The sequence below is a fragment of the Lepus europaeus genome, chromosome 6 (genome assembly GCF_033115175.1).
Source record: "Lepus europaeus isolate LE1 chromosome 6, mLepTim1.pri, whole genome shotgun sequence".
NCBI classification, from domain to species: domain Eukaryota; kingdom Metazoa; phylum Chordata; class Mammalia; order Lagomorpha; family Leporidae; genus Lepus; species Lepus europaeus.
Window position 1 is genome coordinate 99,180,414 of NC_084832.1, and position 14,538 is coordinate 99,194,951.

Here is a 14,538-nt window from a genome sequence, read left to right on the forward strand (position 1 = left end):
TAAAATTATATTACATATACACATACATTAAAAAGAGAACAGGAACGTGCTAAACTATTGATGGCAGTTGTTTGTGTAGTGGGATTAAGGGTGATTTTCATTTTCTTATTTTTATTTGTCTTTGTGTGTATGTGTGTGTGAGAGAGAAAGAGAGAGAGAGAGAAAGAGAGAGAGAGAAGCGCTTCCATCTGCTGGTTCACTCTCCAGTTGTCCCCAGTGGCTAGGGCTGACCCAGGCCAGGGAACTCAATCCAGGTCTCCCACATGGTGGCAGAGAGCCAGTTACTTGAGCCGTCACCCGCTGCCCCGCAGGGTGTGCATTACCAGGAAGCTGGAGTCAGGAGCTGGCGCCGGGAATCAAATCCAGGCACACAGATACGGGGACATGGGATCTTATATTTAGGCCACACGCCTGTCCTCATCCTTCAGAAGAAATGATGGTCACATGCTAACATTATAGGAGACCTGGATTGTGATCCCGGCTTCTGGCTTTGGCCCAGCCCGGCCCCCACGACTGGGGGCATTTGAGGAATGACTCAGCAGATGGGAACTTTTTCTGTCTATCTCTCAAATAAAATCAAACGTAGCTCAGATGCTCTCATGTGACTTAGAACTGCTGGCTCATGGCTTTGACTCTGATTTCAAATCGCATAGTTTTATGCCTGGAAAACGATACAATTCCAGGGAAAACTGGTGACCTCTATGGAAATATCCTCAGGAAAGGGATCTGGATGATTTTCGTATTTACTAATTGGTCGATTGCGTAATATAGACACGGCATGTTAAAATCCCTGGGCTTAAACTGTCATATGTCAAACTGGATGACTTGGCTTCTGACTTTGAGTTTCCCTAAGAAAGTGGTACTTGTGACAGTGACGTGTTTCTGGGCGTGACAAGTGGTGGAGGAGTTTGGAGGGCTGGTGACTCTGCATCCAGCATCCTGCACCTGCGGCCATCTGAGCCACTCACTGCCCCCGGTGCCAACTCCCTACCACGGTCAGTTTCGGCTGCTCTCTTCTTGTCAGGTCGGGAGTCCCTGCGGGGCAGGATCCCAGCTGCACTGGTCTCCCTTTCCCCATATCCAGAGGCCTTAACCTTCCAGTCTACTGTGTTTTACTCTGATAAAATAAATCTGAGTGTCACTTAGAAACAGACAGGGCTATGGAGCCGGCACTGTGGTGTAGCAGGTAAAACTGCTGCCTGCAGTGCCGGCATCCCATATAGGTGCTGGTTGGAGTCCCTGCTGCTCCATTTCTGATCCAACTCCCTATCAATGGCCTGGGAAAGCAGTGGAGGATGCCCCAAATCCTAGGGCCCCTGTGCCCACATGGGAGACCCAGATGAAGCTCCTGGCTCCTGGTTTTGACCTAGCCCAGCCCTGGCCATTGTTGGCCATTTGGGGAATGAACCAGGAGATGGAAGATCTCTGCCTCTGCCTCTCCCTCTTGGCAATTCCGCCTTTAAATAAATAAATCTTAAAAACAAGACAAAACAAAACAACCAGCCAGGGCTAGATCACAACAGTGAGGGTTGAGGAATGCAGGGTGGTCACAGCCCCGGCTGGTGTGCCAACAGGGCCATCCTGTGCCTGTGTCTGGGAAATTCTCCCTGACCACAGTGACGAGTGCTCTCTTGGTCTCTGAGCTGCTGAGCTGGAGAGCAGTCAGTGGCTTCGCTGTGTGTTGAGCAACCCTTCCTCTGCGGTGTCAGCCCTGTTGCTGTAGCTACATTTTCATATTGCATACAGGGACCAGCATTGCGGTGCATTGGCAACGCTGGCATTGCCTGTGAAAGCCGGTTTGGGTCTTGCCTGCTCCACTTCCGATCCAGCTCCCTGCTAATGCGCCTAGGAAGGAAGTGGAAGATAGCTCAAGTGCTTGCTCCTGGCTCCTGGCCCAGCGCTGTCACGAACTAGCAGACTGAAGACCTTTCTCTTTTTCTTTCTGTCTCTCCCTCTCTCTGTTTCTCTTTCAAACAAATAAAATAATCCTAAAATTATATGCTGTATTAATCACCACTATTGTTTTATTAACAGAGAGTTCAAAAAGTATTTACAGGGGTGGGTGTTTGGCACAGCAGCTAAGCACTGCCTGGAACACCTACATCCCGTATCGAAGTGCCTGGTTCGAGTCCCGGTTCCTCTGCTTGTGATCCAGCTTCCTGCTACCAACACCCTGGGAGGCAGATGATGGCTCAAGCACTTGGCTCTCCTGGCTTTAGCCTGGTCTAGGCCTGGCTGTCGTCAGCATTAGGAGAGTAAGCCAGCAGATGGAAGATCTCTCTCTGTCTCTCTGCCTTTCAAATAACATGAAAATAAATAAATAAAAATTAAAAGTTTAAATAAAATTTATGGATCGCTTGTTTCATGTCATGCCAAGTGCTTTGGAAGACACAGGGTTGAGCTGAAGGACCCTTATGAGGGAGAGGGACAAGAAATTAGGCCTGGGCAAATATCAGGGGCTTCTTAAGAGGTTAGATGTTCCCCAGAGTCTAGCGGGCAGGACGTTCTCTGGGAAGGAAAAGTCAATCCCCTTCAGAGAACCTCTAGGCACGCCCAGAGCAGAAATGCCCCTCCCCTCCAGGAAACCTCTGGGCGCGCCCAGAGCAGAGCTGCCCCTCCCTTCGGAGGGTCTCTAGGCGCACACTTATGATGTCACTGCGACCGGCCAATCCTGTAACACCTCAGCACTCTCGCTTAGCACTCTCCCTCAGCATTCTCCGGTATGCTAATTGTCCCTCCGAACCAACCAATCCCGTGCCACCTCTGCATTTTATACCAGCACTCTCCACCAGCATTCTTCGCCAGCATTCTCCCATATGCTAACGGTCCCTCTGAACTGACCAATCCTATGCATGCGTTAGGAATATGCTAATTCGTTGCCTATATAACCTGTGTGAAACTGCCGCTCAGGGCTCCTCACTGCCTGAGGTGGGGACCCGTTTGCGCAAACGTACAATAAATACCTCATGCTTTTTGCATCAACTGGTTTGGAGTCTGGATTTTTGGGCGTCCTCTCGAGCAAGTGGGCATCTCTACTACTGAGAGGTCCAACAAGCAAGGCCTGGTCCTTGGTCCAAGAGAGCTCAGACTAGAGGTGAAAAGATGAGAACTTGGGGCCAGCGTTGTGGCACAGCTGGTTAAGCTGCTGCCTGCAGCCCTAGCATTCCATATCAGAGCAGCTGTTCCATTCCTGGCTGCTCCACCTCCCAGCCAGCTTCCTGCTAATGTGCCCAGGGAGGCAGTGGATGATGGTCTCAGTGCTTGGGCCCCTGTCACTCATGTTGGAGACTAGGATGGAGATCTGGGCCCCTGGCTTTGGCCTGGTACAATGCTGGCAGCTTTGGCCATGTGGGGAGGATCTCTTGCTCTCTGTCTCTCCCTTTCTCTGTCACTCTGCCTTTCAATTAATTCATTAATTAATTTAAAAAAGGCAAGAGCTCCTCCAGAGACATCAGAGGTGGTTCAAAAGCAGGAAAAGAAGAAAAGGAGAAAAGGCTCATGGGAGCGCTTTATAGGTGCAGTGGACAAAGCGCAGGCACATGGAAGGGGTTCGGACACCGGGTGTGTTTTCACAGCAGTGTGATCCTATGCAAGGTGGATCCGAGCCTCCACAACCTCATCTCTAAAATGGGAGTAATGCTGTACAAAGTTCATGGAAAATAGGCATTACAGAAAAGCTATGGATGTTTTCAAACCAAAATAAACCTATCTTCTAAATACATTTTTCCACGTATTATTTTTTTAAAAGATTTTTAAACTATTTATTTGAAAGGCAAAGTTACAGAGAGGCAGAGGCAGAGGTGGTGGGAGGTGGGGGGAGGGAGAGAGAGAGAGAGAGAGAGAGAGAGAGAATGCCCTCTGCATGACTGAGTGATCTCTCCTTATAAAGCCACCGCTATCCAATCGCAGGGGCCCCACCCAGCAGCCTCACCCAATTCCATCACATCCCAAGGCCCCACCGCAGACGGCCCTAATAGGATCCAGTCTCTACTCCGAGCACCACCAGTCCACCACTTTGGGACTTAGGCACCTGCGTGTAAGTTGGGGAGGCAAATCCTGCTCGTACTTTAGCACCCAGAAACATGAATGGGATTTTGCTTGGAAAAAAGGTCTTCGCAGATGTCATTAATGCCTTGAAGGTGAGATCGTCCCTGATGACATAGATTCAAGCACACGTGAAGGAGAAGGCAGGGATGGGAGTGATGAAGCCACAAGCCAGGGAATTCCTGCAACCAGCACAAGTGGAAGAGGGAAAGAGGGGCTCCCCGAAAGCCTCTGGGGGTGCACGGCCCTGCTGGCTTTGGCACACTTTTTCCCTTCAGAATCCTGAGAGAATCAGTCTATGTGCGGGCATTCAGTTTGTGGCTGTCATGGTAGCCCCCAAGAAATGCATACAGGAGGATCCAGCAAAATGATTGCATATATTTTTATTTTCTAAATAATATAAATTATTTATTTTTTGAAAGGGGGAGAGAGAGTTTCTATCCACGGGTTTGCACCCCAAATGTTGTAGAGGTTGGAGGTGGGCCAAGCCGAGAGCCAGGAACTCCATCCAGGTCTCCCGTGTGAGTAGCAGGAACCCAATTACTTGAGCCGTCACCGCTGCCGCCCAGGGCCAGCATGTACAGGAAGCTGGAGTCGGGAGCCGGAGCCAGGCTTCAAATCTAGACACTCTGAAGAGCAGCGTAGTTGTCTTAACTGCTGGCCAAATGTCTGGCCCAGATAATGTATATAAAGCCCTGGCATATTGCCTGGTGTGTGTCAGGTGATCACCAAATGGCAAATCCTTTCTGTATGGGACAGGAATGTGGAAGAATGGACAGGGCGGGCCGAGTGGGGAGGAGAGGCGGGACGTTTCGGATGGTGGAATCCATGTGCTGCTTCAAGGAGGAGCGTGGGGAGTGATGCTCATGGGGCCCTGAGCAGACCTTCGGGGTGCAGTGGGGTCTGAGTGCAGGGCAGGGGTCTGGGAGGGAATCAGGTGTGAGTCCTGGGAGGGAGGGGCTCACAGCCAGGAAGAGAGGTGGGGTGCAGGGCTCCGGCCTTGCCTTGCTGCCTTCTTTGGCGGCTGCTCCTGCCTGGTCCCCTCCAGCTGGTGCTCAATAAAGAGTTGAGCAGTGTCCTGGAGGTCGGAGGCAGTGAGGCCAGGTCCTGAGAGAGGGCCTGGGACCGGCTGGAGTGCTGGGTGTGGAGGAACCAGGCGGCCGTGCGGAGAAGGCAGTGCGCAGGGTGCGGCGAAGACTGAGGCTCTTGACCTTCTGCACGGAGCACCTGGGAAGAACGCTGGGTTTAATTTGATGTAAAAAAAAAAAAAAAAAAAAAAAAAAGTAAAGTGATTGACATATCTTGCAATTGTGCATTTGTGGACTAACAGGTTTGCAGATAAATGCTGGAAACGTTTGTGGTGTCTTTGTCAGGCTACCCATGAACTGGGCACCTCTGGGAGGAGAACTGAGCCTGGTAGGCTGACCAGCGCTCATTTTGTTACCTGGAGTTCTTTGGGGACTTAAATCCTGATTTTTGTTTATATGCTTATTTTTGCTCATGGTAGATTATTTTCTACAGTGCTTTAAAATTTGTGACTTTGGGGCCGGCATGGTGGCACAGCAGGTTAAGCAGCGTCCTGTATCAGAGTCCCAGCTGCACTGCTTCTGATCTAGCTCCCTGCTAGTATGTCTGGGAAAGTAGAGGAAGACGGCCCAGTGCTTGGGCCCCTAACATCCGTGTGGGAGACCTGGATGGAGCTCCTGGCTTTTGGCTTTGACCTGGCCTAGTTCTGGACATGACAGCCATCTGGGGGATGAACTGAAGATGGAGGATCTCTCTCTCTGTCTCTCTCTGTCTCTCTCTCTCTCTCTTTCTCTTTCTCTCACTCCCTCTCTGTGTCACGCTACCTTTCAAATCAATAAGATAAATCTTTTAAAAATTGCATAAAAATTTTGAATTCCTCCTCAGGGGAGCTTTACTTGTGAGTTCTTTTGCGAGCTAGGGGAAGGATAGCTGGGTGGTTGTTTCCACCAGGAATTCCAGGTACTGAGACTGACATCTATGTCAGTTTCCTAATTTGGGGGTTCCTGGTCCACCTAGGAGTGAAAATCTGCACCTCCCACCTGTGTGAGTGCAGGCCCGGAGCTACACAGTCGACACCAGAACCTGAACTTCCCATTCATACACACACGGAGAGAGACCGCGGCCTCATAGCCTATGTTGTGCCTGGATTTTTTTCTCTTGGTCTGTAATTTGGAAACTAGTTCCCCCTAAGGTTTCAGCTTTGTACAGGGACCCAGTGTCAATTCTCCGTGTCCAGCCCTGGCCTGGAGGGGCCCCAGCCTGGCTGACCCTCCCCGGGTCTGCACTGCCTATGCTCTCTTGGGTCCCTCTTCGTGTTGGACCTTGAGGTGCTCCTCTCCCTCCAGCTTAGCTGTGTTTTTAAAGACTGTTTCTTACATTTAACACAGCACCTCAAGCTGTCTTGTAATGGGAGGATTTTCAGGTCATCTGGTTAGCTGGACATGGAAAATACAAGGTGCCCTTTCTACTATCCCATGCATGTTCTGTCTTTTCTACCTTTCTCTTTTTCTTCTTCTTTTTTAAAGATTTATTTATTTTACTTGAAAGTCAGAATTACACAGAGAGAGGAGAGGCAGAAAGAGAGAGAGAGAGAGAGAGAGAGAGAGAGAGATATCACCCATCTGCTGGTTCACTCCTCAAATGGTGCACTGGTTGGGGCTGGGTCAGCTGAAGCTAGGAGCCTGGAACTCCACCTGGGTCTCCCACATGGGTGTCAGGCCCCCAAGCCCTTGGGTCATGTTCTGCTGTCTTCCTAGGCACATTAGCAGGAGGCTGGATTGGAAGAGGAGCAGCCAGGACTGGGATGCCAGTGTCCACTGTGCTGCAACGCGGGCCCCTCTTCTATCATTTTTCTTTCTTGGGAATGTTTATCTTCCTTTCCTGGGGTGCTTAAGGGAATGGTGTTGGGGAGGGGAAAAAAGTGGTGGGGTCATCTATTTCTCCAAGTCCTTGGGCAGGTGTACCGTGTGAGAAGCAGAGGTGGGCTTTCCCACCTGAATGTTTGGCCTGCTTGTCTTACATGGTGTCTGGAATCCCACCGTGACTTGGTCATTTCCTCCCCCCGTGCCCGGTGCTGACCCTTGCCCACTTTATCAGCTGTCTCTTTTAGCAAGAATTAGGTTGGCAGGTGTGGAAGTCAGGTTTTTGGGAATCGGAAGTTGGGAAGGATTGGAGTGTGTGTGCATGTGTGTGCGTGTATGCGTGTGTGTGTGTGTGTGTGCAAGATTAGGAGAGGAATCAGGGCTCCAGAGGGTGGGGCAAGAGGAGTCATTGTCAGGACAACTGGAATCAAACCCTCACCCCTCCCACCCCCTCATTTTACAGGGGCCTGGTCCTGTGACGGGACACCATCTCTAACCTGTCCACCGAACCCTGGCGGGGACCCAGACGGCCTTCTGTCATCAGGGCCAGCCCTGGCTCCATCATCCCTCCGCCGACAGGAAGTGCTGTCCAGCACGGCAGCCAGATTGGCTCAGCTTGAGGTGTTTTTTCAAACTTCCCTGGAATCCAGGCCTGGAGGCCAGATCCAGAAACTGTTGATCTGGCCTGGCAGCCTCCTAACCGGGCTCCGCCTGTCCTGAGACCACCTGCATCCCTGCTCATCCCCTCCTGCAGAGCACTCAGGGAGCATCCGGGGCCAGGGGCGGGGGATGTGGGGGTCTGGGAAGAGCTAGCAAGCTCAGTAGGGGCAGCTTCCAGGAGGGCCCCCTCCAAGCTGTCCAAAGCCTTATCAGCTTGGCGCTTTTCTAATACCATTTCCTGCCATTGTCTGCCTTTGTAATTAAGAGGAGGCCAATCCGTGTTGGGGTAGCTCCCAACTGCCGGGTGGGGGAGGGGGCAGTAGGGGGACGTCACAACTTGGGCTTTATCTCCCCTGCGGTGGGACTTGCCAGCCCCTGGGGCCACTTACCAGCAAGAGCTGCCGGCAGATCCACCCAGCCTCAGCCGGAGCTGGGAGCATGGCCTAGGGGTGGCGGCTGCAGAGTTTTCAGGGGCCCGTGGAGACACCTGCAGACCCGCTGTGCAGGAGAAGGTATGGTCTTTTAGGAGCAGAGCGGAACTGGCTCAGTGGCGGGAGGCAGATGCCTTCCTAACAGGACTGATCCCTACTGCTGTGATGCTGGCCTCCTGCTCTTGCCTCCGGGGGCCCTATGGCTGCTCCTCTTCTCACGTGGGCGTGGATGGGATGGGCCCTCACTCCAGATTCTTGCTGAGAGCTGCCTCATGTACCTGTGTTGGGAGAGAATTAAGGTGGGGGGCCTGGCTCTGATACCAAGTCTTGGCCACGTCCAGTCTCCACGTGTCCCTTCTGCAGTTGTGTCTGTGTTTGGTTTACCTCCCTGCTGGGTTGGATGGGCCACTAGGTGGGAAAATGGTCACCCGTCCTCTTCCTCCCCTGTGGATCTCAGCTGACAGATTCTACATGTGACCTTTCCCAGAGGAGAGGGGCTGCAGCAGGGGCCTCAGAGCGACTTGAGGTGTCACTGTCAGCCAGCATCCACTGTCCCTCCTGGGGCTGCTGGGCTTCTGTCCACGTATCCAGGAGTGTCTCCTGGGTGCTGGGGATGAAGGTGGAGGTGAGCGCCACCTCCCGCTCTGGGGGTGCTTCCGGTACAGGGCAGGTGGTGGCCAAGCAAGCGGCCAAATCGGGGGCTCCTGAGCCTTCTCTAAGCCTGGGTGCCGGTGGTAGCAAGAGAGGCGTAAGACAGGTCTCAGCCCCAGTTTGCAGCCAAGCACGGGAAGATTCAGTTGCATCCCAGCTCCCCGTGGCTGCAGGGGTGCAGGGAGGTGCGAGCGGCCAGCATGCTGGGGGGCGTTGATGAGGGAAGCAGAGCGGCCCTCCTCTGTGTTGGCCCTGGGCTGTCACCTGGGGAAGGTATTCCTGGGTCAGCTCAGCTCAGCTCACAGGGTTTGTTACTCTTGGACCTGGCACTGGGCAAGTTTTTTTTTTTTTTTTTTCTTTGTGGGATTAGTAGTGTGTTCAAAGGAGAAATGGAGACTCTTTTCCTGCTTTAAAGCCATGTGTTTTTCCCCACGTCACGCGAGGACAGTAGCACGTAGCAGCCCAGCCAACCGGCTCATCTCTCTTGCTCCCTGCAGATGATCTGTATCAGACTCGCGAGACTCGCAAGGGTGCTGCTGGCCTGGGCCCTCACCTTGCCAGGTAGGTGCCACAATGCTTCCACTCCTCACTCCCACCCCGGGACCATTGGAGCAAGCCCCGTGGGGGAATCCACAGGTGTGTCCGGAGCTCACCTGAGGGCCCAGTCCTGGACCAGGCTCCTGGTAGGCCAGCAGCACTGGTCGCCCCCTATGAAGGCTCTGCTGGTCCTGACTGGTGTTCTCCAGCTAGGGGCATAGGATGGGGAAGAAAGGATCCAAGACCTGGCCAGATGACTTATTTAGAACTAGGGAGGTGGGGCTCGATCCATCCACCATGGGACCCCAGCTGGGGGGTCCTCATAACCCAATTCTATTCAGACACACTCTACCTGGAGGCAGCAGCAGATCCCCAGACTGCTCCCCTGCTCCCCACTTGCAGACCCCAGAGGGTTTTACCTGTACTTCTGACTAACGGGCTATAAACCAGGGTGCCCCCACAGTGCTCTTGTTGGGCTCCAGTAATTTTCTTTTCTTTTTTTTAAGGTTTATTTATTTATTTGAAAGTCAGAGTTACACACAGAGAGAAGGAGAGGCAGAGAGAGAGAGAGAGAGAGAGAGAGAGAGAAAGGTCTTCCATCCACTTGTTCACTCCCCAATTGGCTGCAACGGCCAGAGCTGTATTGATCGAAGCCAGGAGCCAGGAGCCTCTTCCGGGTCTCCCACTCAGGTAGATGGTCCCAAGCACTTGGGCCATTTTCCACTGCTTTCCCAGGCCACAGCAGAGTGCTGGATTGGAAGTGGAGCAGCCGGGTCTCAAACCAGCACCTATATGGGATGACAGCACTGAAGGCGGTGGCTCTACCCACTATGCCACAGCACCAGCCCCACCCCAGTAATGTTCTAGAATGACTCACAGGACGCAAGCCAAGACATTTTCCAGTTTATTCTCAAGGATGTCAGGAAGGGGAGTGGAGCAGACAGAGCCGCTCCGGGCACACAGCTTCCAGGAACCTCCAGCGGTCGCCTCTCAGGAAGCTCTCCCAGCCCTGTCCCTCTGGGGTTTTATGGCGCCTTCATCACGAAGGCATGGGTGATGAATTCACTGGCCATTCATGATCAACTTTTTTTTTTTTTAAAGGGGTAGGGGGAGAGATCTTCCATCTGCTGGTTCACTCCCCAGTTGGCTGTAACTGCCAGGGTTGGGCTAAGATGAAGCCAGAAGCCAGGAGTTTCCTCCAGGTCTCCCACGCAGGTGCAGAGGCCCAAGGACTTGGGCCATCTTCCACTGCTTTCCCAGGCCATAGCAGAGAGCTGGCCTGGAAGAGGAGCAGCCAGGACTCCAACCTACATGGGATGCTTGCGCTGCAGCTTCACCCACTGTGCCACAGCGCCGGCCCCTCGGGATCCACTTAACCTTTTGCACATTTCTTCTCCTGAAGGGCCCCTCTGCTCCTGCCTTGGTCTCTTCTTTTCTTTTCTTTTCTTTTCTTTTTATTTATTTATTTATTTTGACAGGCAGAGTGGACAGTGAGAGAGAGACAGAGAGAAAGGTCTTCCTTTTTGTCCTTGGTTCACCCTCCAATGACTGCCGCAGTAGGCGCGTTGCGGCCGGCGCACCACGCTGATCCGATGGCAGGAGCCAGGTGCTTCTCCTGGTCTCCCATGGGGTGCAGGGCCCAAGCACTTGGGCCATCCTCCACTGCACTCCCTGGCCACAGCAGAGAGCTGGCCTGGAAGAGGGGCAACCGGGACAGGATCGGTGCCCCGACCGGGACTAGAACCTGGTGTGCCGTTGCCGCTAGGCAGAGGATTAGCCTAGTGAGCCGTGGCGCTGGCCATGCCTTGGTCTTTCTGAGACCGGTCCCATCCTGAAGCTGCCAGTCATCAGTCACCTCACCAGCACACAAAAGACACCATGGGGTGGGCGTTTGGCCCTGGGCTTAGGCTGCAGGTTGGGATGGCTGCATTTTGTCTCAGAGCATCCGAGTTCGATGCCTGGCTCCACCCCTGACGGCAGCTTCCTGCTAATATACACCCCGGGAGGCAGCGGTGATGGTTCAAGTGTTTGGGTCCTTAGAGTCCATATGGGACCTGGATTGAGTTCCTGGCTCCTGGCCCAAGCTGGCTGCTGTGAGCATTTGGGGAGTGGTCTAGATGATGGGAGCTGTCTCGCTTTGTCTGTCTGTCTGTCTCTGTTCTTCAAATAAACAAAAGTTCATGGGAAATGGAACTGAAAGATAAGTTTATATATACAAAAAGAGATAGTATCACTCTGAAGAGTGCAAGGACTTTAGCAGTTCCTGTGCCTTGAAGCAGAGGCCAAGAGAAAATGTGAATTCTGCACGACCACAGTCGCACCTTCTGCATCTCCCTCCTATGGTGGGGTCTGTGCTAGGAGGCCCAGAACACTTAGATTTCCACCTTCCAACACACACACACACACACACACGCACGCACACACGTATGTACTCGGTGAGGGAGTCAGCATATGGGAGGAGTTAATACTTCCTAGATTGTGTGTCAGGCACACAGCCGGACCTCTCTGAAATTTAATCTGCAAAGAGAAATAGAGATTATGGATAGTGTGCACAGGATGATCAAAAATTTGTAAAACATTTATAACTGTCAGCATGCTGTGAAATGGAATGGAAAGAGAAACACTGTAGTGTTACCTCTTGCAATTGCTGAATGTTAGGTTATAGATTTTACAAATGTACTTAATTATTTGTTTATTTGAAAGAGAGAGAGAGAGAGAGAAAGAGAAAGGGAGATGGAGAAATCTTCCATGTTCACTCTCCAAATGCCTGCAGCACCCAGGTCTGGCCCACGCCAAAGCCGAGAGCCTAGAGCTCCTTCCGGGTCTCCCACGTGTGTGGCAGGGACTCAGGTACTGGAACCACCGCCCCTCCCAGGCACATAATCAGGAAGTCAGAATCGGGAGCAGACCTGGGACCAGCGCTCCGATAGTGGCGTCTTCACTGCTGTACCCAATGCCTGCTCCAGATTTTCAATTTTTTTCTGTTTTTTTTTTTTTTTAAGATTTATTTATTAGAAAGGTAGAGTTAGAGAGAGAGAGAGAGAGAGAGAGAGAGAGAGAGAGAGATATCATCCATCTGCTGGTTCACTCTCCAAATAGGCACAACAGCCAGGGTTAGGGAAGGCCAAAGCCAGGGGCCAGGAGTTTCTTCTGGGTCCCACGTGGGTGCAGGGGCCCAAACACTTGGACCATCCTCCGCTGCTTCCCCAGGCCACAGCAGAGAGCTGGATCAGAAGTGGAGCAGCCGGGACTTAACCAGCACCCATATGCCAGAACCACAGGCAGAGGCTTAGCCTACTATGCCACAGCGCCAGCCCCACTTTTTTGTGTTTTTTATGTATTCACCAAACTTTCTCTAATGAGCATTAATATGTTTTAAATCAGTAAGTACAAAAGATACTTCAAAAAGCTCATGGAGGGGCCAGTGCTGTGATGTAGCAGGTAAAGCCACCACCTGCAGTGCTGACATCCCATGTGGGTACTGGTTCAGATCCTGACTACTCCACTTCCGATCAGCTCTCTGTTATGGCCTGGGAAAGCAGTGGAAGACAGCCCAAGTCCTTGGGTCTCTGCACCCATGTGGGAGACTCGGAAGAAGTTCCTGGCTCCTGGCTTCGGATAGGACCACCTCTGGTCATTGCAGCCATTTGGGGAGTGAAGCAGTGGGTAGAAGACCTCGCTCTCTCTGCCTCTGCCTCTCTGTAACTCTGCCTTTCAAATAAACAAATACATTAAAAAAAAAAAAGCTCATGGAAAAGTAGAACTAAAAGATAAACTTATTTTGGTGAAAAAAAAAATTGAAACCATGCATAAATAATGTCCATAGCACATATTTTCCCATGAACTTTTGGAAGACTTTCTTATATGCATGATTTTCAATAATTTTTTGCACTGAAATAAACTAATCTTTTAAGTCCATTTTCCATGCACTTTTTGAAGCACCCTTATAAATGTTAAAACTGATACATTTCTTAGAAGCCTCCTCTGTCATTGCTGTGAGATCTGGTATTATATCTACTGAAAGAAACAGCTTCAGTATCATTTAGGGGGAAAAGACCTCCCCACAGCCCAATTTCTAGCAGATGCAACCTTATTTCTATGAGGTCAGAGAGGTGGTGGCTGGTGGTTCTGCTCACCTGGTGGCCTCTCCCTGCAGGGACCCTCTGCACAGAGAGGACTGGGTACCGGCCGACGATGGCCCGATGCAGCTTCTTTGGACGTGACTTTGTCAACACTTTTGATGAGACCATGTATAGCTTTGCGGGAGACTGCAGCTACCTGCTGGCCGGGGACTGCCAGGAACGCTCCTTCTCCATCCTCGGTGAGTCCCAGGCACCGAAGGGGAGGAATTCAGCGCCATGGTCCACTGGGGAGGGGGTCCCATTCTCACAGCAGGGCCTGAGCTCAAAGCCCACGACTGAGAACACTGAGGGGCATGGCTTGCTCATGCCACGTGGCCCCTTGCCTTCTCACCGCGCTTCTCCATTGGTGGAATCCACTGTTCTGGGTGCGTGCATGCTCTGGGAATTGGAACCATCGAGAAAAAGCGTGAACTAGAAGGTACTTCGGAACACAGAAAGCTCCTTGCAACAGTGTCTGCAGAATTCACACTATCTAGTTTACCTTGTGCACCTGCCGGCTTCCCAGAGAAGTACCGGTACCACCCCCGCGTGTCCCTGCATGCCCGCCGCGGCTCTGCCGTGTAACTGTAGTCACCCTTACTTTACAAACAAAGAACCAAGGCCCACGGAGGCTGCATCACGCGCCCAAGGCCTGGCAGATAACACAAGGAGAAGCTGGGTTTTCATCCTGGGCCTCTCTCAGATGGGACCACTTGGTTCCCATGAGAGAGCGTGTCTCCTGAGTCTGCAGAGGGGCGGCCGGCAGGTGTGGTGAGCGCCACACTCTCAGCATGACTCAGCAAGACTCAGCATGACTCAGCAGAGTGTGAAGGGTAAGGAAGGGGATGCGCCAAAACCTGGCAAAGGGCCCTTGGCCTGGGAGGTCCCATGACCATGCACAGACCCGTGTTGGTAAAGAACACTTGTCCACGACGTTTGTCTAAGGCGGTGTGGGGTGGGGAGGGGACTGACTCCAGTTTCAACAAAGGAAAGCAGGGATTTAGAGCAAAGGGCCAGGTGTGAGGGTGTCAGGGATGGAAATTTACTAAAAGGAAGCAGGGTAAGAGGAGCTTGGCTCAACCCAGTGGCCGGGATTCTTGCTGGAGGGGTCAGATGTGGAGGGCAGGGGCGGGGGAATTTGACCAGACGTCTGGAGTGCGTGGAGGTTGCCAAGCTGCCTCAGTAGGGTTCTTGCTGAAACTGGAC

General features: G+C 52.2%; 1 protein-coding gene across 1 annotated transcript in view; it reads left to right on the forward strand.

Moving 5' to 3' along the window:
- The first annotated feature begins 8,021 nt into the window (after nt 1–8,021).
- VWF (von Willebrand factor) overlaps nt 8,022–14,538 on the forward strand; it is a 159,067-nt gene continuing 152,550 nt past the window's right edge. The window contains exons 1-3 of the mRNA XM_062195452.1: nt 8,022–8,104; nt 9,172–9,235; nt 13,368–13,532. Coding sequence (XP_062051436.1) covers nt 9,172–9,235; nt 13,368–13,532 — 229 coding nt within the window. The 5' untranslated portion in view covers nt 8,022–8,104. The remainder of the gene's footprint in view (nt 8,105–9,171; nt 9,236–13,367; nt 13,533–14,538) is intronic.